Below are 27,500 nucleotides of genomic sequence, written 5' to 3' on the forward strand. Positions count from 1 at the left end.
TATACAGTCGTCCCTCGCTATATCGCGGTTCACTTTTCGCGGCTTCGGTACATCGCGGGTTTTTCTCGCTAGTATATGTAAAATTATATCGCGGATTTTTCGCTATATCGCGGGATTTTGCGGTATAAATGTATTTTTATATACTATTATTTTAAAAATTTTTGTGGTCAAATAAGCATTTTCTAGCCTAAAAAATTTAAAAACGTAAAAAAATAAGAAAAATACAGTAATTAAAACATATTACAAGAAATAAAATACTGTACATAGTGTACAGTAGAAGGGTAGACAAAGAGACAAAGAGTCGTGCGTATGGAAAACGCAGATGCGGCAGCTTCCACTTGCGCTAGTTACCCACGTAATGGGTAACTGTAATGCTCTTTCTGGCTGTGCAGTACATTCATCATCGTCATCACCTTCATCGTCATCAGTACTGCACAGCTAATTCATCATCATCTTCATCACGCAAGTTGTAGTATTGAAGAGCCGGGGCTCTTGCTTGATACGGACGAAATGACGGGCAAGACACAAACTCGTCCGAGAAGATATTTATTCTCAAAACCAACTCGGGAACACTGAAAAGCCCGTTTATCGGGCTGCATTATAAAGCACAACCAGAAACCGAAACCGAAAGCCACGCCTCTAAAGCGTGGCGTGCTTCGGTGGTCACGTGATCAACAGGTGTAGCTGATTATACCCGCACACGCGGCACGCTTTGGTGGTCACGTGACCAGCCACTCTTGCGCCGTGGATCCCCGCCGGTGACGTCACCGGCTGGAGCAAGGAGATTCTGATGCTGGTCTCGCTTGGGGGACCCATGGGTCGCTACAGTATCTTCAATGGTGAGTACCCATTAGAATTTTATATGTTGTTAAAATTACGGATGTTTAAGAGTGTAATAAGTGTTTAAGAGTATAGGAAGTGTTTATAAGAGTATGGGAAAGGTTAAGAAGAGTGTGGGAATGGTTAATAAGAGTGTGGGGAGGGTCATAAAGCTTTAAAATATATATAAATAATAAAATAAAAATATGGTCGCTACTTCGCGGATTTTCGTCTATCGCGGGGGGTTCTGGAACGTAACCCCCGCGATAAACGAGGGATCACTGTGTATATATATATATATATATATATATATATATATATATATATATATATATATATATATATACACAAAGAATTAAGTTAAGCACCCCTACACAAAGAATTAAGTTAAGCACCCCCTAATCCTGTCCTGAACCTGAACCCCCTCGAGCACGTTTGGGACATGTTGGGACGACAAATTGCGAAGATGGTCCCTCCAATAGCCAATCTGGATGAATTGGAACGTGCATTACATCGGGAATGGAACAACCTGCCACAGCAACGCATACGACGGCTTACAGGGTCTATGAGACGTAGGGTTGAGTCAGTGATCCGATCACGTGGGTCCTACACACGTTATTGACGCAAAGATCGCTAGAGGTCTTCTCAGAACAATGACTGTACGTTAGAAAACATAAACGTCATCCACACTGTCCGTGATGGACCTATAGCTCCATACTTAAATTGAGGTGAAAATATGCCTAAAATTCCCAAAAAATTTCACCTTTAATTATTCAGAATAAAATATTGAAAACGGCATGATTGTTATGTTTTTATGTGACCATAATATCACTTCTCCAGAAAATATAGCAATATCATGGGTATATTACACTGTTTTGACGACAACAAACTTGTAATGTGCGAGGTTGTAAAAAAACGGGGGGGGTGCTTAACTTAATTCTTTGTGTATATATATATATATATATCTACGGTTCTGAGATTTGTACATACGACATCATTAAAGGTTAAAGGTTTGCCCCCCCCCCCATAGTTAGTCCACAAGCAACACGTAGGCCCACTTCGAGTATTAGTTATGTCATAGTATGTGTAAGAGTAGGCCATTTTCCCTAGTAACATCTGCGTTGTGTAAAGAAATGAGCTTAGGTGCTTATCATTTTGCGGCCACCCTCTTACTTCCATCTATGGGCAAACTCGATCCCGTGCCCCATTTTGGCTGATCCCTCCGTGTGTTACGCTTTGGCTGCCAGCAGCATTAGCTGCCCTTTGTTCGCTCGAACTAGTCAAATGACATGAGGTAGGCCTAAGAAGAGGGAGGAGTGCGAGGGTCGAGGTGTGGCCACGACAAGCAGCACGTCAGAGGCCATGACGGTAAGGGCCACCAGCCAATCAGGGCTCGAGGGGCATGGCGTGATAGGGCGTGGTGGAGAACGTCTGGCGAGTTCCAGAGGGTTCGCTGGGCAAGGATATATAAGCGAGTGCACAAAGCCCTTAAACACGACTTGCTACCAGAGGACTGTATTGAGAGGACTCGCGAGAGGAGGACTGCCCTTAAAGAGGACTGAGAGGACTGGCTGGAAAAGGACTGTATGAGGACTGGAGCCAGGCACTGGTATCGAGAGGACTCAAAGGACCGGCGTGCACACGAGTGTCGAGAGGACTTGATTGAGAAGCGCATTGTTAGCACCTATTCGTTTATTACGTACGCGGCCGCAGCCGCCAGTGTAACCGCCAGAGCCAGCCCTACCGTTCGCCCCGTAATTATCCCGTGCGCGCCAACGACCCGCGGAGAGCTCCTGGCCGCTGCATTCATCTACTTCGCGGTGCGAGCTGGGGACCGGAGGAAGAGCTGCCTGGACGCCATCCCTGGATGTGCTGACCTGTTTGTCTGCAAACCCCGTGTGAGTGTGTCTGAGTGTGAACGGGCCCGTTTGTCCAGGAAATAAGTATAAGACTGCTCAAGGACTGCACTGTGTCTTCTTCTGCTGATCATTGTACATTGTGTAAATAAATCTTGTTATTCCTTTCCTTCCAAATTCGACCGTTTCTGTGATTTCCATCATTGGGTAAGCGTGGCACAATTACGAACCGCATGGATCGGGTCTAGTAATTGATAACGGCTCAGGTCACGGGTTCGCTACCGCTCGGCGTATCCACCAACACCCGTGATTCGGGCGGGGCTTGTTTCCTCGTTTCTGGGCAGCGCGAGTACTTAGGTATTCGTGATTAGTTATACGACCCTACTTTGCTCTGTCCGGGAAGGATGTTATAGGTCCCGGGTCCCGTCAGCTAGTCAAAGACAAGGGGACTAATCCCCCCTTGGTAAGGGGAAAAGGCCGACGCTGAGATCTGCAACAATATATATACACACGGTTGCTCGAGTGAGATGTGCATGGAAGAAGTTTCGGGAACTGAGTGGCGTGCTGATGAGGAGGAGAGTGTCGCTGAAGCTGAAGGGAAAGGTGTATGCTGCATGTGTGAGAAGTGTTATGATTTATGGGAGCGAGACATGGGTAATGAACGTAGAGCAGCAACGAAGGCTGGAAAGGGTGGAAATGCGAATGGTTCGATGGATGTGCGGAGTATCGTTGAGAGAGAGGAAGACAAATGATGAATTGCGAAAGATGATGGGAATATTGCCTGTGATTGATGCTGTGAAGAGGAACAGGTTGAGATGGTTTGGTCATGTGTTGAGGAAGGATGAAAGTGACTGGTTGAGAAGAGTGATGGAAATTAATGTGGAAGGAAGTAGAGGACGGGGAAGACCGAGAAAGACTTGGCTAAAGATGGTGGAAGAAGAAATGTGGGCAAGGGGGTTAACAAGGAGAGATGCAGAAAATAGGGCAAAATGGAGAAGATTGTCATGGGGACCGCAAGGCTAACCCCCGCTCTAGCAGGGAAAATGGCCTTTAAAATGCATGTTGTATACATAGGCACACAAACACACGCACACACACATTTAACCCCCTAACTTGACTCGGAAGCAAGGCACAGATTGAGTCTCACCTCAGCAATTGCTGCACAACCTGTTAGCAACAAGTGTCGCCTGCCACGCGGACACTTTGTCTCTGTCCTGCTCATCAATAGTTCGGAGGTTTGCAGTCAGGAATATGAAATTTAACCAAGGAAATGACACTGACATCATGTGCATGAACACACACACACACACACACACACACACACACACACACACACACACACACACACACACACACACACACACACACACACACACACACGTTTGGGATGACGAAAGGTACACACCTGCTGGAATGGTGGCAATTGTTGCCTCCAAGGGCAGCAGTGTGTGGATTGGGCCAAGAGTTGTTGCGGAATCAGAGACTGTTGTGGAACCTGGAAAACGAATGAAAATAATAATAAAGGTATTGACATCATATCTCAAATAAAATCCTCATCTCAGCCACCCGACACAATTTCTGCAAAAACTAACCCTTCCTTATCAGTGCAAGAGTAACATCTCCGGAGAGAGAGAAAAAAAAGTATTCTTCAAAGGTACATCAGTTGACAGGTGTAAGAGTGAAGGACAGAAGTTTGTAATGAGGCAACTTCTAAGACCGTAAAGAATGAAAAATACATGAACTTTGTGCTTTTCATTCCGTTCATTATGCTGCAAGTCAGGCCGTTAGCTGGATTGGATGGAAAGAGCTACTCACCCGCAGTCATGTCGAGTTTCATGGCCTCGGGGCTTGGAGGGGGCATGGTCCCGCTGACTGGTAGGCCACTCAATTCCGGGGGCAAAACTTCACTCGAGATAGGCTGTGGACAGCCACCACCCGTAGAAAGCTGAACCTGCAAACCGCAAAGCTAGGTTCTTCTCTTGTATGATAGCCATTCAAAATGCAGAATTTGTGAGAAGAATTTAAAATAATAATAATAATAATAATAATAATAATAGTCAAGAGGGACAACTAACAAAGGACCTCTGTGAGAGTGGTCACGCTCTGAACCTCGTCGTAACAGAAATATATTGGTTCGTTCTGTCTGCAGGGATACTGTATATACTGTACAAACGAGAACGACACTCAGTAAAGTGAACACCTCCATCAGACTGAACCGTTTACATTTTGTATCCCAATGATAGGCCCAATCTGTATCCAGACCTGAATCAAAATCGAATCGGCTTGTTCTCGTCACCGAACCAACTCATCCACAAAGTTTTGTCGTAATCTGTCCACAACGTTTTTCAGATGTCGTGCTATATATCGTTTTCGGCCCTATCTCTCAATGGTGAGGAATCACTTTTTAAAAAAATTCTCGTATCCGGATCTTCACCAAAATCGAATAATTTCGTTCTTGTCACAAACCCAACCTCTCCACCAAATTTAGGCTGAATTTATCTACAATTGTTTGAGATATCCTGTTCACATACATACAGCCAGACAGGGGTGAAAAGGTAACCTACATCCATCGTTGGTGGATTTGGTGGTGCAGGTACCTTCGGTGGTGGAGGTACAAAGTGAACAGTGGAACAATTATGCTTCATCATGGAAATTGACCTTCACCAACACCTGTCACACGATGCTCTTATTGCCTTATTGTCATTTCCTTTTACAAGTGCGTATACATATCGCGTCAGGAAATGCGCTCGCGTAGCGAAAATCAAGATTAGGCATTCAGTTATGTTCGTGCATACGTGTGGCGTACGCGTACGTCTGCATTTTTAAAATTCATTTTCTCGGCAACTGTTGGTCCGATTGACACAAAATTTTATCATCGGAGCGCCTCCGCCTGTAGAATTTTCTTTGCTCATAATTATGACGTCATGTCAAGTGGTACAGACACCATATTGGAAAAACGTTACACTTCTATATCTCCCAAGCCTCTCAATGGAAAAAGTTGAAACAAGGCTCATTGGCAAGTACTCCCTATGGGGAATAAGATATGTTGATGACGTCATCAGTGCCTTCATTATGACGTCACAATTCGACAAGTAAAACACTTGATCCGATCAGTATGAAGAAAAGAAATTCCTCTGCAACTGTTAGCCCGATAGACATTGAAATCTTAAAAATATGAGCGGCAACTCCTGTAGAATTTTTTTAATGATAATTATGACGTCATAGCTCACGTGGTACAGGCGCCATCTTGGAAAAATCGGAAAAAGTTGCAGCTCTATATCTCCGAAACCGCTCCATGGAAAAAATTGAAACATGGCTCATTGTCAAGTACTCCACTTGGGGAATAAATTATGTTAATGATTATGTCATCGGCACCTTAATGATGACGTCGTAATACGACAAGTACAACGCTTGATTCGATCAGTATGAATATTTTTCTCTGCAATTCTTGGTCCGATCGACACGAAATTTTCACCATAGAAGCACATCCTCCTGTAGAATATTTTAATGATAATCATGACGTAATCGGTCATGTGGTGCAGGCGCCATCTTGGAAAAACCGAAAAGGTTGCACCTCTATATCTTCAAAACCGCTCCATGGAAAAAATTGAAACATGGCTCATTGTAAAGAACTCCATATGGAAAATAGGTGTTAACGAGGACGTCATTGGTGCCGTAATTATGACGTCATCATTCAACAGGGACAATGCTTAATCTGATCAGTTTGAAATTTATTGAGCGTGATCTATGCAACAATTATATAATTTATGATGTCTTCGCTCATGTGGTCTGGCAGCCATATTGGATTAAAGGGAAGAAGAAGAAGGAAAAAATAAAATAAATAAAAACCTTCAAAAACAGAATAGTTGGCTCGCACCAAGTTGACTGCGCAGGGTAAGTATTCTATGAATACCATTTAGTATTAACATGCGGAAGGTCAGTGTCAGAATAAAAACTTTCAAATCTCAATCAATTTGATGTAAAAACACAGAATATCGACGCTTTGGACGAACAAGCAGTCATATGTCGGGTGACCCCTTTGGAAGGGAGATAGGCAGAGCTGGGACTATGTCTGAGCTGATGTTCTGGGGAAATAAAATCCATTGCATTTAAATACCTTTATTTTCCATACACAGAGAAGGAAGTAGTGAGAATTGAGGAAGTTAGGAGTGGAGGAATGGTTGATCAGAGTAGTGATGGCAAAGTACAAAAGAGCGCGCACAGCTGGAAGGATGAAGGACGGGAACAGTGGTGAGTTTGAGGTGAAGGGGGAAGTGCATCAGGGGTCGGTACTAAGTCCACTACTATTTGTAGCTGCGATGGAGGTGCTGGCTCAGAACGTAAAGGAGGGTTTACCGTGGGAGTTGTTGTATGCAGATGACCTGGTGTTGATTGCGGAAAGTATGGATGGACTGAAGGAAAAGATGAACAAGTGGAAGGAATGTATGGAGACAAAAGATCTGAAGGTGAATATCGGAAAGACAAAGGTGATGGCAAGTGGTAAAGCATGTGATGAGGTGGAAAGAAATGTGAAGTGGCCATGTGCTGTGTTCAGGAAGGGTGTCGGAGTGAACTCCATTCAATGTACAATGTGCGCCAAGTGGGTTCATCAAAAATGTAGTGGTCTGAGAGGGTCATTAACCAGTGTGGCAGCTACATTCAAATGTAAGGTGTGCACAGAGGGAGCTGCAGATGGAGGAAATGTTGAGTTGGATCTTGGAGACGGCGTGAAGCTGGAAGGTGTGAAGTTTTTGCTACCTCGGAGACATGCTGAATGGAGAAGGTGGATCAGACTCGGCAACGGTTGCGAGAGTGAGATGTGCATGGAAGAGGTTTCGGGAACTGAGTGGCGTGCTGATGAGGAGGGGAGTGTTGTGGAAGCTGAAGGGAAAGGTGTATGCTGCACGTGTGAGAAGTGTTACGATTTATGGAAGCGAGACATGGGTAATGAACGTAGAGCAGCAACCAAGGCTGGAAAGGGTGGAAATGTGAATGGTTCGGTGGATGTGCGGAGTATCGTTGAGAGAGGAAGACAAATGATGAATTGCGAAAGATGATGGGAATAGAGCCTGTGATTGATGCTGTGAAGAGGAACACGTTGAGATGGTTTGGTCATGTGTTGAGGAAGAATGAAAGTGACTGGTTGAGAAGAGTGATGGAAATGAATGTAGAAGGAAGTAGAGGACGGGGAAGACCAAGAAAGACTTGGCTAAAGATGGTGGAAGAAGAAATGCGGGCAAGGGGGTTAACAAGGAGAGATGCAGAAAATAGGGCAAAATGGAGAGGATTGTCATGGGGACCACAAGGCTAACCCCCGCTCTAGCAGGAAAAATGGCCTTAAAATGCATGTTGTTGTTGTTGTTGTTCCATACACAGAATAGAAATTAATACACAAAGGGTGTACAATCTCCAAGGGACCACACCAAGTGCAAAGAATGGTCACATGATTCTCTACGACCTAAAAAATGAGGAAAAGAGACCATTTGGCCCATCATCACCGTGTAGCGCACTCCGGAGGCAATCTTTACTGCATCTGTAAATAACAATCTTCATGTTTTACTGCAAGCGTAAATAACCTGATCTTGATGGGGTGACCCAACTTGTTTGTAATTAATTCTCGTTAATAAATTAGCTACGAATAACTCTGTACTCTCAAATGACAGCTCTTCCTGGATACTTCACTCTTGCTTTTACATGAGCAACAAAGATAGACGGCATAATAAGCATTGCAGAATAAATGGTTGATATAAAGAATGCCAGGAAGGAAATAAACAAATGGTCGATAGGCCCAATAGACAAATGGATTTGGATAGAACATGTGATTTTATTTTAAAGGTCAAAAGCTTGATTTTATCAACAATGTGAAAAGGGTTGCAAGGCAAGGTAAATGGACCGATATATATTGAAAGCCCACCACGTCCCACAACGTTCCCTGGGAGTGCTGATGAAGCAAGGTGCCGGAACAAAACAAAATGTGTGGTAAAAAGGCAACTATCATGGGACGTTGTCCAAAGAAATTTTCCTTTTTCAAACTAGGTATAGATAGTCTCGGTGAAAAACCTAAATTACAAAACACGGCTCCTGCAACTCATATGCAGCAATTAAAATATCCATTTTGTTCCCCCACCAATGTAGTATCCATCTTGTTTATCCCAAGTACCTCACCCCAGCCCTCTCCCTTCCACAGATCTCCTGATGTCCTTGTGCCCTACTGCTGTTTTTTGCTTCTCTCTCCCTCTCTTGCCAACTGCTCCCTTTATTATATGTTACCTGTGTTGGCTCTGATACGAGCCACGATTTTGGTTCAAGTCAGAATCCAGATTCGGCCTATCAGTCGGATACAAAACGTAAACTGTTCAGCCTGGTAAAGGCGCGCGCTTAACAGAGTGCCGTTCTAGTTTTTACCTCCACCACCAAAGGTGGATGGAGGTCATGTTTTCACCCCCATCTGTCTGTCTGTCCGTTTGTGAACAAAATATCTCAAAAAGTTGTGGACGGATTCAGACGAAATTTGGCAGAGATGTGGCGTATGTGAAAACGACAAAATGATTAGATTTTGTTGAAGATCTGGATTCTGCTCGTATAATTTTTTAAGTGATTCTTCACCATTGGGAGATAGGGCCAAAAACGATACATAGCAGGATTCTCAGAAAGTTGTGGACGGATTTGAACGAAACTTGATGGAGAGGTTGGGTGACTGACAAGGACGATTCAATTAGATTTTGGTGAAGATCTGAATATGGATTCGGAAATGAGAATTATTTAATTTCAAGTGATTCTTCACCATTGCGAGATATGGCTAAATCCAACATAGAGCAGGATATCGCCAAAAGTTATGGATGGATTTCGATGAAACTTGGTGGACAGGTTATGTGTGTGACAAGAATCGATTCAATTTTGGTGAAGATCCGGATCTGGATCCGGATCCAGCTAGTAGCATTTTTTCATTGATTCTTCATAGGGCCAAAAACGATATCTAGCAGGATATCTCAAAAAGTTGTGGACGGATGATTTTGATCAAATGTGATTCTGCATTGTGATTTTCTGGTATACTCTGGGATACAAAACGTAAACGGTTCACCTGGCGGAGGTATGCTCTCCAACGAGTGCCGTTCTAGTTTTTTAATGTATTTCTCCTAACCCCCGCTCTAGCAGGGAAAATGGCCTTAAAATGCATGTTGTTGTTGTTGTTGTTGTTTTTCCACAAATTTATCCAGACCCCTCACAATTGTATCAAGCAAATAACCACACCTCAAAATAACATGCCTGTGAGTGATGACCGGCACAAATAGGTAAACAGACTGACTATCGATTATTTAAAGCAAAAACTGTGGACAATAACCTGTTTTAAACAACTTGCCTTCACCTCATGGAAAACTAATCCAACTGAAGGCAATCTCAGTTCCTTTCACAAAGCTCGGAACAAGTGTGTGTCTACCCTCAGGAGAGACAGGAAGCAATATCCCTCGTCTCTCAAGATTACACTCTCAAACCTGTCTCCCTCCTCCAAATCCTGGTGGTGTCTGGTCAAATCCGTTTCTGGTGTTTGTTCCCCCTCCATCCCCACCCTCATCTCAAACGGCTACACAACTGACACCGCACGTGAAAAAGCCGAATGCCTCAACTCTGTGTTTGCCTCAAAATCTTGTGTCCCAAACCCATCTCTCTCTGTACCCACCTTACCCAGTTGAACCCAGCTGCTCCTGGACTATGTATCCTTCTCTCCTGACAAGGTGGAGAAGTTTTTGTCAAACCCAGACACTGATTCTACAACTGCACCAGGCGGCATCAGCCCACGGGTCCTAAAATCCTGCTTTTCCGCTCTATCTCACCCTTGCTCTGTTCTCTTCACCCTCTCTTTTGCTCAAGGTCATCTGCCATCTGCTTGGAAATGAGCCAACATTACTGCTTTACACAAAAAAGATGCTAAAACAGATCCTTGCAACAACAGACCAAAGAGCCTGCTCCCAATCATCAGCAAGGTCATGGAATCAATAATCGCTTCTGACATCAAATCCTTCCTCTTGTCCAATGGCTTGATCTCTGATCATCAATGTGGTTTCAGACCAGGTCATTTTAATCTGGACATGCTACTGCTTCAACAATGGATGGAGGTCCTCAATGCCAAACAGGAAATCAGAGCCGTCTCCCTTGACAAATCACGTGCCTTCGATACGGTCTAGCACCCCGCCATGCTCACCAAACTCTCCTCCTATGGTATGCATGGAAATCTCCACGCATGGCTACGCAAGGCAGAGTAAAACATGAAGATGTCCTCTCTGGTCGTAGTCAATGTGCGGCCCTGAATGGATTTATCTCATCTCCTCTTCCTGTTCAGGCTGGAGTTCCCCAAGGCAGTGTTCTGGGCCCTGTGCTTTTTCTGGTCTTCATCAATGATCTCTCCCACTCTCTGGAAAATCCTCTCTATCTCTTTGCCGATGACTCCACTCTCTGCCGCTCCATACCTCATCCGTCAGATCGGTAGTCTACAGCCGCCTCACTCTCTGCAGACCTAAAAAAAAAAAATCAGACTGGTCAAACAAGTGGAACATGTCTTTCAATCCTGACAAATCTCTGTCTCTCCCCGAAAAGACCAACTGGACAACCCTCCCATCTACTTTCTCAACAATCCTCTCCAAGAAGTTCTGTCACTCAAGCTTTTGGGTCTCACTATCTGCCATGATCTTTCCTGGGAAAACCACATTTCCAAGCTGGCCTCCAAAGCCAGTCGCCGACTGGGCATCCTCCGTCGTGCGAAGTCCTTCCTGAGCACACCTGAGCTCCTCACCACATACAAGGCTTTCATCCGCAGCTCAATGGAATACTGCTCTCCCCTCTGAGCTGGTGCTCCTGCCTGACAGTGCAGAAACCAAAGCTTTCAGAATCATTGGAATCTCCCGCAATGCAGCTAACGCCGAGGGCCTTTCACTCACTCACCGCAGGCAGGTTGGTGGTCTTTCTGTCTTCTACCGACTCCTCTCCGGCCTTGCTCCCCCAGCTCTGTCTGTGCTCTGTCCCCCAAATATTTCAACAGGTCGCACAAGATCTGCCAGCAACCCTCTTCTGGTGAAACTGCCAAAATCAAGATTCTCTGCTCACCTTCATCCTTTCATTCCTCTTTTCTCCCACCTCTGGAAGAAACTCCCTCACTCTCTTCAATCCCACTCCTCCCTCCAGGTCTTTAAAACATCTGTTTACCACCATCTCTTATCTTCGACCCTCTCTTATCTTCCCCCATCCAAAATCTTGATCTTTTATTACACCGTTAATTCACCCCAGATCCACTTTCTTGAAATACCGACCTCTTTCGTGGAAGTCCTGGCAGTGTTCATGCGTTTTATACCTCCCCCCCCCCCCCCCCTCCCATGCCTCCTCCCCCCAAGCCCTCTCCCTCCCACAGATCTCCCGATGTCCCTGTTCTCTACTGTTGTAGTTGTGTGCTTCCCTCTCTCTCCCCATCTTGTCTCCCGCTCCCTTTATTATGTTTTATGTGTCCGTTTGTTTTTTGTGTGATTAATGTTCGCTCTCACGCGAACCTCGATCTTGTATACAAAAAACAAATCTTCAAAAAAAAAAAAAAAAAAAACTGGGAAGAACGCAGGTGTGTCGATATATATAAAATATAAAAAAGCCATAACATCGGCAATCTACACAGGCTGCAAATGGTGTAAAACCTCCAACATGCGAGTGAACACAATATGGGAACAATTTGGGCCAAAACGGCTCACCTCAAGAAACCCATCCTTGCCAGGGACTGCGCAGGTCGATACAGGTGATATGGCCTTGCCTTCCAAAAAGGGCCTCGTGGGAATGCGATGGAGGTAACCGTAGCCAATGCCACAACCGAGGCTGCAACAGACCAAAAAGGCAGTTGCTGACAAACACCACAACTTTTCCATTTTCTCCATAAACAATTTTCCAAGAATACGATGAGGAAAACATCCAAAAAAAGAAAAATCAATCCAAACTGCCGTTTCATCCCTACCTTTGTACCCAAGCAGAAACAAGTGATGTGCATTTACCAAGTACCTCATAGCAGGTACAGATAAAGGAAGTGAAAGCTATTGCCAGCACCCTGGCCAAATTCGAAGTTACTGCTCTAACATACAGGGGGCACTGCATCAGTGGCACTCACACACCTGCAAGAACGAGTGATGCCAACCCGCAGCCACATGCTGCATCCAAATTACGTCAATGGGAAATTAAAAGTGTGGGAGTTAATTAACGGGGTTAATGGTAGGTAAAAGGTGGAGAGAGGCAAAAAAAAACGTTCAGATACTTTGATACCAAATTACAGAAAAAAATAACCCTCCAAAATCCCCTTCTCTGTTGACATTTTCATGTTGATTTTCTGCTCTTCCATGAGCCTCGATACCTGTATGTATGCATGTATATATATATATATATATATATATATATATATATATATATATATATATATATATATATATATATATATATATATAGATATATATATGTGTGTATGTATGTATATATGTATGTGACCATATGTATGTGTGTGTGTGTATATCTTCTACATATATTTAAAATAAAGTTTTTGTTTGTTTGTTTGTTTGTCTGCACGCGCTAATCTCCTGAACGGTGAAAGATAGGAGGAAACCTCTGAAACAAAAAATGTCGGGACGGGCCCAGGGAAGATAGGTGGCGAGGTGTAGGTGGCTATAGGTGGCTATAGGTGGCGAGGTGGTGGTGGCGAGGCTAGGTGGCGAGGCCGGTCGAGGCCGCCACGGCCGGGCTGGGCCCATTTCGCAATAAATCTTCTTCTTCTTTCAAAATTCTCGAAGTACAACTTATGCACTTAATAGGAATATCTGACTGATTGCAACACATGCTTTCAAAATTCTCTCTCGCAGGGCCCAACAGAAGAAAGAACAAGGAATCGTTGAGCACCAACTGATACTGGGCTCGCGTCAGACCTATATACAAAAGATCAAATTCATTCAAAAAGAACCTGGGCAACGCCAGGTGCATTGAGCTAGTATTATATATATGTGAATGAATGAATGAATATGAATGATCGTTTTAAGGCCATTTTCCCCGCTAGAGTGGGGGTTAGCCTTGCGGGCCCCATGACAATCATGGTTCCCTGTTTGAGGCAATGCTTTTATGGCCGGATGCCCTTCCTGACGCCAACCCTTGATCGCCTCTTACGATGCGCAGGGATACGGTGTACCTATTCTAAGCCGGGGTACACACCGGGATCATTCATCCCAGCAAGCTGGTACTCAATTTGCCGACCTCGGAAGGATGACAGGCTGAGTCAACCCCCCTGGCGTTAATTCAGCGATCGACCAGGATTTAAACCCAGGATCCTAGGATCCTAAGCCGGCACCCTAACCGCTAAGCCAACACCAGGCTGTTACGTTTGTAATAGCCAACATCAACATTATATATGTATATGTGTAATATATTTATGAATTGTTACGTTTGTAGGGGGTAGGCAGGGATTACCTTAGAGCCAGGTAGAATGCATAGGAAGTGTGCTCAGACTGTCGTGAAGAAGAAAAAACCCCATGTATTAAGGAGGAAATTGGTGTCGATCGAATGTCGTGCAAAAGTATCTTCGTCCCGATGAGAAGGGTGGGGTTTGTTAATTAGCGTGGGATTATGGGTAATTAATCCCCTGTATGCAATTGCCTCTGCAAGCTTTTCCTGTGTTCCTTAAGACACCACACTGCAGACACCTAGTAAGAAATCGGCCATTAACCACACTAATGAAAAACCAACCGGAAAGCAGGCATCAAGCACTATCGCTGATAACATAGACTTGGTGAGTGCACACTGCACAGGCACAGGCAGGGGCATGGGCCACGCCCCAAAGAGCAGTGATTGGCAGGGATTCGATTGGCACAAAGGCTGCTAGGATGAGGCTCGCTGATAGGAGCGGAGACGGAGACATTGTGGGATGACGTCAGAGCCTCAAGTACAAAATAGTTGGAGCGGCGGACATTTTTTTCTTGAGTCCAGACTTTGTTGGTGAACGGTCACTGAAAAGCTCTCTCAGCTTCGACATTTTATCTCTCAACATCAACATTTTATCTCTCTCAGCATCGACGTCCTTTTGGTTGTTCTCATTTTGGGATCTGGTGGTGAACGGTCGCTCTTGCTCTTACGCAAGGAAGCTTCATCGCAAACGGTCGTGTTCCGACATCTTGCTTGTGGTCGTGAGGAGGCGGAACTGCGGACGTAGAGCTGCGGTTTCCATGCAGAGATCGTGAGGACAAGCACGGCTGGAGGAGCGAAAAGCATGTCAAGGCTGTTCGCTTCACGCACGGAGCCAGGAGTGAGCGGGCCGCGCGGGAGGCCTACTTCGTGCCAACAAGCGTGTTTCGCGTGCAAAGACGTAGAGGCCTCAGACGATCTTTGACGAGATACACCAGCCGATTTGAGCTAACTGCACACTAAATCACACCTATTTATGTTCCAGTTATTTTATCCTTTGTCTGTATTTGGGTCTGTGTGGGAGCGATGCAATTAGGAATACAGTATCATTTATCGTGCATTTTCTTTGTTACCGGCAATTTGGTTAATAAAGCCGGCATTTTCTTGAACATTTTAAACCCGTCGGTTGAATTAATTATTGCAGGTTTGAGGACTGCCGGTGGGATCCGTGAAGGTAAGCGCTCTTCGGTCTCTTCCCACCATGCATATTCTCCGCTATATTTTGACTGAACGCCTTGGAGTTAAAGCTCGTTCGGCATTCCGTTTCCTTGGAAGATTTTTAATCACCAGGAACACGACAGTATGTATATATGTATGTATGTATGTATGTAGGTATGTAACTGTATGTATGTATGTATGTATGTATGTATGTATGTATGTATGTATGTATGTATGTATGTATGTATGTATGTATGTACAGTCATGTGAAAAAGTAAGTACACCCCATGTACAGTTTTGACTTTTTCAACATATTTCAACATACAGCGATTTGATCTTCATTTCAACAAAATTGACAGATAACGGTGATATAATATAACAAATATCATGAAACATTTACATTTTGTCGTCCATTGTATAATTTAAATAAACATAAATGGAAATTTCGCATGTGGAAAAAGTAAGTACACCCTTGGCTCTAATAGGTGGTATTGCCCCCTTTGGCAGAAACAACCTCAAGTAGGCGTTTCTTATAACTGTCTACCAGTCTCTGACATCGACTAGGAGAAATATTTGCCCACTCCTCCATGCAGAATTCTTTCAGCTGTGCGATGTTTGAGGGGGTTCTTGCATGCACAGCTCGTTTCAAATCCCCCCACAACATCTCGATGGGATTTACATCCGGGCTTTGACTTGGCCATTCCAGAACCCTCCATTTCTTTATTTTCAGCCATTCCTTGGTGGATTTACTGGTATGTTTAGGGTCTGTCATGTTGCAAGGTCCACCTTCGGTTGAGCTTCAACTCTCCGACAGATGGCCTCATATTATCCTCAAGCACCCTCTGGTACAATGAAGAATTCATAGTGGATTCTATGATGGTGAGCTGCCCAGGCCCTGATGCAGCAAAGCTGCCCCAAACCATAATATTTCCACCACCATGCTTTACAGTTGGTATCAGGTTCTTGTGGTCAAATACTGTCTTTGGTTTTCGCCAAACATGTCTTCTGGGACTGTGGTCAAATAGCTCTATCCTTGACTCATCTGTCCAGAGCACATTGCTCCAGAAGTGCTTGTCTTTGCCTCGGTGTTCATTGGCAAACTTTGGTCTTGCCCTGATGTTCTTTCTGGACAGCAAAGGTTTCCTCCTGGCACACCTCCCATGTAGATCAAATTTGTGCAGCCTCTTTCTAATGGTAGACTCGTGCACTTTGACATCAACAGTGGCAAGAGCTACCTGTAGGTCCCGTGATGACATTCTGGGGTTCTTCGAGACTTCTTTCAGCATCTTGCGGTCTGCCCTCAGGCTGAACTTGCTGGGGCGGCCTAGCCTGAACAAGTTGGCAGTTGTTTGGAATCTTCTCCACTTGCAGATGATCTTCCGGACAGTCGAATGATTGATTTCAAATTGTTTGGAGGTCTTTTTAAATCCCTTCCCAGACTCGTAGGCATCTATAACCTTCTTTCTGAAGGCCTCAGAGAGCTCTTTTCATCCAGGCATGGTGACGCCACACACTTCAACAACAAAGAGCAAACCAAACGAAATGTCTGAGGTTTAAATAAGACAGGTTCCTCCAAGATCCTCGAAAAACGATGTTCGAATCATTTGCACCTGAGCTGGTGCACCTGATTCTAATTTTAGGTATTTGAAGTAGTGATAAATGTCGGGGTGTACTTACTTTTTCCACATGCGAAATTTGCATTTATGTTTATTTAAATTATACAATGGACTACAAAATGTAAATGTTTCATGATATTTGTTATATTATATCACCTTTATCTATCAATATTGTTTATATGAAGATCAAATAGCTGTATGTTGAAATATGTTGAAAAAGTCAAAACTTTACATGGGATGTACTTACTTTTTCACGTGACTGTATATACATATATATGTACATGTAATGTATGTATGTATATTTGTATGTATGTGTATATATACAGTCATACCCCGTTTTCCGCCATTTCGACCGACGTCAAATCCGACTTTACGCCACTCTTCTGGAGTAAATTTCAGTTCAGCGAACGTCATTATGTGCAACTTTATGTCACTCCTACATCATCATCTCCTTTATCTCGAAGGAGGAGAAGACCATGCCAGGCTACAAAGTCGCGAAGGAGCGGCTAACGCTAATGCTTGGGGGTAATTGCACCGGCGACTTCAAGCTGAAGCCGCTCTTGGTGTATCTTGGTGTATCATGTGTGTGAGTATGAGGATGAGCTTTTGGCGCAAATGAGGAATTGAATGAAATTGTTTGTGGATGAACTCGCGCAAATGAGGCATTGGTCGAGAATGGTTGTGTGTGTGAGAATCTGGTTATCGTTGAACTTGGTGAAATGAGGCAATGGTCTGGGATGACCGGAGAAAGTGTATGAGTGGTGTATTGAGGACATGTGTAATGGTGTTGAGTGATTGACTTGCATGGGGTGCAAGTGGATAAATGGAGAGAATACTTGGTGTGTGGGAATAAATGGTGTGTGGAGTGAGTAGTGTAGATTGAGTGGTGTGGAGTGCATGGTGCGAAGGAGTGGATGGGGGAGGATGGACCCCTTCACGAATACCCGGAGAGGGTAGTTTAAAGTTAGGTAGAGGGAGTAGGTAAATTGTTTGGAAATTGACATCTGTGGTGCAGGGAGTAGCAAGTTGTTGTTGATGCATATCCTTGTAAAGAACCGATCGACGTGTGCATGTGCACATATGCATGGATTTGCAAATGCCTGCCTGTACGTCGTCGTTTCTGCGTATATGGCATCGTCCAAAAATAAAGAAGCAAGCAACTTCGGCCGCTCGAGGAAAGACGGGGCACGCCTACGACTCGGAGGCGAGCGTCGATCCCCGGGGCGGCCGGGTTCACGGAACCCTGAGCTCGTTCGTTCGTCACAGACGACACGACCACCGGTGAAACTGCTCGGACACGTTGGGTAAAGCACGCCGTGGTGAAGCGGGCCACAGAGCCACTCGGCACACAAGCCAGCTCACGGTCGACACGTCCGTGCCGGTCACCCCGTTCGAGGAGAAGACCCGACCGATAGAAAACAACGGAGGGACTCCCGACGGGGAGCGGCAAAGATTCAGGGCGAAGCTGCAGCCTCCTCCAGTTATTTACTCTAGTTTTACGAATTACGGTGTTTGTCTTCATTTTAAGGCATTTTTAAGACATTACGCCCGGTTTACGTCAAAAACCGAGTTACTTATGGAAGCTTATGGAAACAGTCCCAGGCTTATGGAAGCAATTAATGACGTAGGCCGGGGTATTACTGTAGAAACACAGTCGTGGTAAAAATATTGGCACCCTTGCACGTTGTTCAAATAACTCAAAATTTTCTCTAAAAAGAAGTTGAAATTGACAAAAGGATTTGGTCTCCAAATAAAAATAAAATAAGAAAAGTATTGGTTTCTACAATTCTTGATTTCACTGTTAATATTACAGAACCTTTGTTTTTGATTCAGAACTTAATATATCCTTTTAAATCAGAAAATAAAAAGAAATGTCTGACAAAACTATTGACACCCGAGACTTAATATTTGGTAGCACGGCCTTTGGACAAAATAACTGCAATCATGATTCCTACAGCCATGAATGAGCTTCTTACACCTCTCTACTGGTAGTTTGGCCCACTCTTATTGTGCAAACTGCTCTAGTTCTCCTAGATGTGAAGGGTGCTTCTACCAACTGCTGTTTTCAGATCTCCCCACAGGTGTTCAATGGGATTTAGATCTGGACTCATTGCTGGCCACTTCAGAACAGTCCAGCGTTTTGGCTTGAACCATTCCTGGGTGCTTTTTGAAGTGTGTTTGGGGTCATTGTCCTGCTGTAAAACCCATGATCTTCGACGGACACCCAGCTTTCTGACACTGGGTTGAACATTGCGCTCCAAAATGCCTTGGTAATCTCCCGATTTCATGATTTCGTGCACACATTCAAGGCACCCAGTGCCAGAGGCAGCACAGTAACCCCCAAACATCACTGAACCTCCTCCATGTTTGACTGTTGGGAAGGTGTTCTTTTCTTTGAAGGCTTTATTTTGTTTTCTGTAAACATAGAGATGATGTGCTTTACCAAAAAGCTCTAATTTGGTCTCATCTGTCCATAGGACATTCTCCCAGAAGGATTTTGGCTTGTTCAGGTTTGTTTTGGCAAACTCCAGTCGGGCTTTCTTAGCAGTAGGGGTCCTCCTGGGTCTACTACCATATAATCCCTTTTAATCGAGTTGGCGACGGATGGTGTGAGTTGAAACCGTCGTACCTTGTGTCTGAAGGTTAGCTCAAATCTGTGTGGCAGTTGATCGAGGTGCTTTCTCCACCATTCCAACAATACTTTGCTGCAATCTTCGATCAAGTTTTCTCTTGCTGCCACATCCAGGGAGGTTGGCAACAGTGCCATGGGCTTTAAACTTCCTGATAACATTGCGTACGGTGGACACAGGAACATCAAGGTCTCTGGAGATGGACTTGTAGCCTTGAGATTGTCCATGCTTGGCTACAATCTTGTCTGACCTCCTCAGACAATTCTCTGGTTTCTCCTCCTTTTCTCCATGCTCATTGTGTTACACACAGTGATAAAACAGCAGAATGACTCCTTTTCTCTATTCAAACTGGTTGAATGAGTGATTTTTATATTGCAGGCACCTGCAACTCACCACGGGCGAGTTCAATTCCAAAGTAAAGGAGAATCACCTGCTTGAAATCTAATTTTTTTCTAACAACTTCTAAACGGTGCCAATAATATTGTCCGGCCCATTTTAGGATTTCTGTGTGGAATAAGCTAAGATTTAGTAATTTTTCAGCTTTTTTGTTTTGTTCCACTGCAAACCAAAGAAATACATATGTGGATACCAAAAGATTTTTTAATTTCAACAATTTTCTGGAAGAAATGGTGCATTATTTGAAAAAAGTGCAAGGGTGCCAATATTTTTGGCCACGACTATGTATGTACAGTATACAACAACTCATTTGGAATGGGTTCTTCCTTTCAGAATGATGGAATATCCTGGATCTTCAATTGCAATATTTGACAATGACGTATGTAGGTCGTCTTTCAGTATACAAGAAGAAAGATACTTTCTTACCAATGAAACATACTTCTATATTTAAAAATAAAAATACAAAAAATAGAATTTGACACAAATGCGTTGAAGGATATATGCCTCCACCCGCGTCACATGAGATCATAAAGGTCACATGAGAGAGTGTGAGAGAGAGTGTGAGAGAGAGCGGGGGAGGAAATGGGAGAGAGAGAGAGGGAGAGAGAGAGCATGCACACAAGAGAAAAAGAGAGATAAGTAGTGGAGACAACATCAGATGTTTCCAACTCGAGTTATGGTTCACAAAATGATTTTCAAAGGGCACATGACATTTGACCGGTAGAATCCAAAATGGAATCGGTTCATATCTGCATTACATTATATATCTGTACCAGGATTGGTTGAAATAATCAGTGGTTCACAAGTTATCGTGGTAGCAAAAAAGCTGACAACGGATGGACAGTCAGGATATGATAACCCAAAAACATGCCTTTGGGCCTCTGCTGCAGATGCGTAAAAGTCCATCAGCATTTATTACTTTATTGCAAATATCACACTCTGATAACTTTTTCAAATGCCCCTCGCCAAGATGGTAAAATCTGGTAAATTGTAGATCCCACTTTTTTCCAGGCCCCGAACCGAGCAAGTCGCCTGAGATTGAGAATTATTATAAGGGAATTACAGTAACGTTTTGTCCACCGAGTGTACCGAAAACCTTATCGCGGGGGCAACACATATAAAGCTCGGTTGGGGGCTTTCGTTTTTAAACGCACGGCCGGAACTTAAGCGAATGCAAGCAGATCCAACGGCCGACTTGGTGTCCCACCCAACTGAAGGTCCCCTTCCTTGATGCAATCAATGCATCGCTTGCAAAGCACCAGGGCGACAGTTTATAGATGGGTCAGTAATTTAACCCAAAACAAGATGGTTCAACATTGAATACGTAACCTCTGAGATAGAGGGTTGAGGGGATAGTTATTTCCAAATTCCTAACCTGACCAGAACCAGAGACCCACCCAAGTCACCTTTTATGGATGACCTTTCAAATAAATCTGTCCTTCGACCCTCAAACAACTGCGATACATTACACCGTGTACGAAATGACGTCTTTCACCATTCCGATCAGCACAGAAGGACTGGCTCTGAGATATCGCGTCAGGCACCATAGAAGGTGGAATAAAATAAAATAAAAATCATCATGTGGAATCAAAAAACTGCGCAACCGTTAGGAAATGTTCTGGTATGTCCGTTGGGTTTAGAGAATGTTCACTTGGTGTTTTTTTTAACGTTTGTCTGTCTGTGTGTTTTACGTCCGGTGTATGTATGTACGTATGTCCCTTCTGCGAGCATTTTGCGGGTTTATTCCCTTTAAAATTTGTTTTCTCCACAACTGTTGGTCCGATTGACACAAAATTTTCACCATAGGAGCACCACCTAAAAAAAAAAGAATGATAATTATGACGTCATATGTCACATGGTATAGGCACGATCTTGGAAAGACCGGAAAACTTTGCACTTCTATATCTCTGACACCGCTCCATAGAAAAACAAGTACAAAAAGTTTTAATTAAAACAAAAGCCGCGTCGATGTTACACAATGCCTTGATGCAGCTGTGCCTATAACGTCGATGTTATAGGCACAGGACATTCCTATTGATTCGATTACTTGATGTTATTTTTGTGCAAAGTGAAAATATATCTCGGCAATTTCCCGTGTGTGGCGACGAATTTTTAATATATCTCGGCATTTTCCCGTCTGTTATTTCAGGCGGTGTATGACTGACCATGCCGTGATTGTAAAAAAATATATCTCGGCAATTTCTCATGTGTAGCGACACGTGAACGAAGCTATGCTCCTCTCTCCACATTATTGTGACGATGTATAAATTAAATATTTCATCGTGACGATTGTCATCAAATGGACGAATTTTTAATATATCTCGGCATTTTCCCGTCTGTTATTTCAGGCGGTGTATGACTGACCATGCCGCGATTTAAAAAAAATATATCTCGGCAATTTCCCGTATGTGGCGACACATGAACGAAGCTATGCTCCTCTCTCCACATTATTGTGACGACGTATAAATTAAATATTTCATCGTGACGATTGTCATCAAATGGACGAATTTTTAATATATCTCGGCATTTTCCCGTCTGTTATTTCGGGCAGTGTATGACTGACCATGCCGCGATTTAAAATATATATATCTCAATGGACTTGAAGTTACAGGCCTTTGAGAATTCATTTCGTTCTATAAAGGGCAACTTTCATCGGATTTTCTTCCCGTTTTTTTTCAACCGAGTCTAAAACTATGTTAGCGACTGTGAAAAATGAAATGATATATCGAATTTGATTTGAAATAAAAGTGTGTGAGAGAGGAAGACACGACGGGCCTACAAAACAGGCCTCAAAGCTATGAGAGTTAATAAAATGGTGGATATTTGTTTATATGAAGCCTCTCCCAGAATGGGTGGAGCTATGGTTCCCAGAATGGGTGGAGCTTTGAGGTTTTGTCTTCTCTGCAAGAAGAAGAAGAAGAAGAACAAGAAGAACAACAACAATAGCAGAGGGCACTATGACCAGCGTCTGCGACGCGGCTAAAAATTGAAGTACTCCCCATGGGGAATTACTTATGTTAATGATGTCATAGGTGTCTCCATTATGACATCATAAATTGACAAGACGAACGCTTGATCCAATCAGTATGAAATTTCATGAACGTGATCTTGGGATAAATTAGTCCAGAAAAACAACATTGAGGGACGTCATCGGTCACTTGGTTCGGCAGCATATTTTTACAGCATAGCCCATAGGGTAATGCTGTCTGGAACAGCGTTTGTCTGTCCGACCGGTGTATGTATGTCCCTCACAAACGTCCAACAGAGCTGAGGATCTGGTCACATGACAGGGGGACAGCAGATCCTCCACTCAGCAGATCCAAGCCCGGACACGCCATTGTTAGACTATCAGTCTTGTTTTTTTTCTATCAGTTTATTACATTTATTTTTCAGTTTGGCCTCGGACGACGCACGTAAAAAGAACAAATGGCCGCACAAATTATTTACTTCTCTAGAAAAAGCAGAGGTTGATAGTGGAGCACTTTGAAAAGGTGGCTGAGGGTGCGGTGGGCTGGAGGGAGTTAATTTGCAGTTTAGACCTGGCCAGCCGATTCGGGAAAGACTTGGGCCAAAATTACTCCACGGCTGACCCCACAAAAAAGTTGGGATTGATTGTGGCCATAAAAGAAGAAGAAGAAAGAAGTAGTTGTACCAATAATAATAGAAGAAGAAGAAGATCAAGTTGTGTTTGTTTTCAGTACCATATCATCAACATACCTTCCTTCACCACCCCAAGCACCATTGGGTGTGATGACCACCTCACGGCAGCTGTCAGTGTCGGAGTTATAGACAAACAACTTCAGTGGCTTTCCCTCATGTGTTTCGATGAGTGAGAAAAGGTCTTCAGACTGCGGACAAGGAGGGGATGAAAAGAGAAGTTGATGTCCACTACTCGCTCAAAGGGAACAAACATCACCACCAGAGCTCCTCAAGCTCCCATGGCTCTTGGGCAACTTTGGGTTTAACACACTTCTCAGGAGGAATATAATCACCTCATTCAACACCGCATCTGCCCCGATTATGTAGTCCGAATGTGACCTCAAGCCTGCCAGCGCTGCGGGAGAACTGAGTTCAACATCCTGAAAGCGACCAAGGGAAGGGTCGAGAGCATTGTGCAAGTTCTATGCGAGTCAAACCGAGCTCTGATCAACATCGGTATTAATGCAAACGGACAACCACAAGCAGGGGGAGCAAATCGCACATCTCACTGCACTCGTACCACCTTCCTCACAACTACAATGCACTCAGTCCGGGCTTCTGACCAGGATGTGCCACACATTCTCGTTGGCTCCCTGGAAGCTGCAGAAGCGGATGCTGACTCCGAGCAGGCCCTGTCCACCCCATGTGTTGCTGGGCGTGATGGTGACCTCACGAACTCGCAACGTCTTGCTGCTGTAGACGAGCAATGTCACAGACTTCTCAACATTTGCCTTCAGCAGATCCTTCAGCATCTCGTTGTCCTTGTCCTACTCGAGACAAAAGGGGAATTAGGGGAGAGGAAGTAGAAGCGGGAAGCAAAATTTTAGGTTTGCTTTGTTCATCCTCTTCGTGCCATCAAGGGCAAAATTCCAGAGGTTACAATCCTGGACAGGTCGCCACTCCGACAAATGAATCTTTGAGTGAGTGTGCAGGAATTTGCAATATCTCGCGTACTCTTCACGAAGGACACTGTGGGATCTTTAACATGCACCACTAATGCGAGTGGACATTGACGAATCGCCTTGCATTCCGAAACACCGGGATGACAGTTTATAGCTGGGCCGACGTTCAAAACCAGGCTAGACAGTTCCGAAGTGAGTGCACGTACGTCTAGGCTAGGAGTTTTCAAACCACGGCCCGTTGCCCGCATGTGCTCCAAGCTAAAGGCAAAGTAAAAATTTTACGATTTTGTTTTTCCTGAACCGGAAATTGTATAGTAACCAACGAGCATGCTTTAAAAAGTCACGTGCCTTATTTACATATTTACCATCACTTACACGGTTAGAGGTATTATATAATGGGTTGGCAGGATGACCTAGACTCCTAGAGACACTAGTCTCGAAGCTGTCTAGCTTGGGTTCAAATGTCGACCCTGCTATAAAACTGTCATCCCGGTGTTTCGCAGGTAGAAAGATTCATCACTGTGTGCCGTCCCGGATGGACATCAACCTTGGCATCGCGTCTGCCAGCATTCCTTGTAGTCCAGTCAATCTAACAAATTTTATGGCTTGACCCACCACTAATTGCAACAGAATGTTTTTCACTGCTATGCATTTCAGGAATGTCCCCTAAACACCATACTAAAAGTATACCAAAATATATTTGGTAGAAAGGCGTCTAATTTGCTGTAATATGCAAAGTAGCTGCCGCCATGAGGAAAACAACAATTTTCCACAGTAATTCTGTATCTAAGTATCCAATCATGAGAAATTAAGTAGGTAGACCCATATTTTCAGGGTTGATCATTATAAAAAGTTCATTTCTGGATCAATTATATGCATACAATTCAATGAAGTATGCAAATTAGATGCCACCGTTATTCCAAAAAAAACATTTCTGCCAGAACTCTATCTCTTGACACAATCTTGACAAGTGAAATGTGTATACCCATATTTTCATGATAAGGGAATATGATAAGTACATTTCTGGATGAATTATATGCATACAATTATGCAAAAATTCAATTACCTGTTCTTATTATATGAAACTGCTATTTACCTATGTGCATGTTTTCGATTCTGTTGCAGAGTACCGTATCTAAGGGGTTTGTGGCGTCAAGAGCATGTTCTACGATAACAAGAGTTTAGCGGTGGCCAGGAGGCTCAAATTTTCAGGGTTAGTGTACACATACGAGTAAAACATTTTGGATGAATTATATGCATACATTTATATGAAATACAAAAATTAGCTTCTTCCGGAAATTACCTCAGCACACGGAAAGAATCCATTGACTTACAAAGAACTACTAGCGATGGAAGTTAATGATCCCACATACCATATTGACCTACTTTGGGAAATGTCACTTATGCTTTGTCCGTCAAGGCCAGCATGGTCTGGAATGATGCAAGCAGTTCATCATGGTCAGTGTCCTGGTAAATCAACTGTGCAATTCTTGCCGATGATCGACATGGATCCTAGCGATATGTTTTGTTTTCTCAACACTTAGTTACGTGTGTGAACAATCCAAGGGTTACATCACTCCAGTGATTACATTTGACCAACCACTGTGGTGGAAAGCCTTGATGATAATAGAATCAGAGCCCAGTGACAGTGACAGTCACTTAAAATCTATTGTCTTGAGACTCGGAGGCCTTCACATGGAAATTAGCTTTTTAGGCTCCATCGGACATCTTATGGCTGGAAGCGGTCTACAAGAAGTCTTTGAAGTTGTGTCTGCTGAAAATGCTGTAAAGCATATATATGCTTAGCGGAAAGGCAATCTCAAGAGCTGTACGAGGACACCTCTTGGTGGATGCTGCCCTCAATATGATGCTGGTAGCGAATGCATACAACCTCCCCCTGCCAACATATTCCGATATGGACCAACTGGAGGTAACAGCAGAGAATCCTTCTGTGGAGTCACACATGATACATGAACAGATGGAACAGGATGTGTAAGATGACATCATCCAGGAGGAGGAGAATTCTCAAGAACAAAACAAAGACTTGTTTGAAGCCGATTAACTATTTGATTGTTTAATGGTAGATCCAAGTGTTACTGATGATGTATCCTCCTCAGAAGCTCTCAGGCGCATCTCTGAGAAGCTGAAGGAAGGAAAGAACTCTTATGAATGATCTACGAACAGCATGCCTCTGGCTGCAATATATGGATATGGTAGAGATCTTACGGAAATTCATAAAAGCTGAGTGTATGGGTAATTGGATGCTGCACCTTCAGGCCGCACATGATATGCTTCCGTACTTTGCAGCATCAGGGCACAATCTGTACACCAAGTCTGCGTACTTGTACCTTCAAATGATGAAACACCTTGACAAGAATCACCCAGAAGTGTATAGGAGTTTCATGAATGGACTTCATGTCGTCAGAAGAAGTGAACGTTATTGGGCTGGCCTATCAACCGACCTTGTGATAGAACAAGCGCTCATGAGGAGCATGAAGACCAGTGGTGGCTTAACTAGAGGCAGAGGAATGACCGAGATACAGAGATTGATATGGTTACCGGCAATGCCAGCCTGTGCTGAAGTGAATTGTGCAATACAGGAGCTCACAAATGTGACCGATGATGCCAGTGAACAGCACAAGGACAATTCCAAATCAAGACAACAACATGATATAAAAGACGCATATGATCTGCTCGGAGCCTTCAAGGAATGGAACCCTTTCAGCAGTGAACCATCTCTACATAGTATTGTGAGTGGCATCACTGCACATGACACAGTGAATGTTGATAAAGCCAGATCTGTGGGGCAAACTATACTAGATTCCATGGTTGGTAAGAGTGTGTATGACTATTCATTCCAACGCAAAAAACAAGCAGTCACACTTGGGTCAAAGACAGCTGTCGTCATTGATGGAGACTCGGTGCAAGTTGATCCACAGTTGCTTTTCCAACCACTCAGCG

At 43.8% G+C, this 27,500-nt stretch overlaps 1 protein-coding gene across 3 annotated transcripts in view; it reads right to left on the minus strand.

Moving 5' to 3' along the window:
• GORASP2 (golgi reassembly stacking protein 2) overlaps positions 1 to 27,500 on the minus strand; it is a 43,618-nt gene that overhangs the window by 6,870 nt on the left and 9,248 nt on the right. For 2 of the 3 annotated variants that reach the window (XM_068126387.2, XM_078785937.1), the window contains exons 3-8: positions 24,201 to 24,404; positions 23,931 to 24,017; positions 23,656 to 23,786; positions 12,404 to 12,524; positions 4,491 to 4,626; positions 4,081 to 4,170 (exon numbers count right to left, since the gene is read on the minus strand). In XM_068126387.2, the coding sequence (XP_067982488.2) occupies positions 4,081 to 4,170; positions 4,491 to 4,626; positions 12,404 to 12,524; positions 23,656 to 23,786; positions 23,931 to 24,017; positions 24,201 to 24,404 (769 nt within the window). Of the gene's footprint in view, positions 1 to 3,822; positions 3,890 to 4,080; positions 4,171 to 4,490; positions 4,627 to 12,403; positions 12,525 to 23,655; positions 23,787 to 23,930; positions 24,018 to 24,200; positions 24,405 to 27,500 lie in introns of all 3 variants that reach the window. The other variant, XR_013624791.1, reaches the window with a different exon arrangement.

This window comes from Myxine glutinosa, chromosome 10 (assembly GCF_964187855.1).
Source record: "Myxine glutinosa chromosome 10, kmMyxGlut1.1, whole genome shotgun sequence".
Lineage (NCBI taxonomy): Eukaryota > Metazoa > Chordata > Myxini > Myxiniformes > Myxinidae > Myxine > Myxine glutinosa.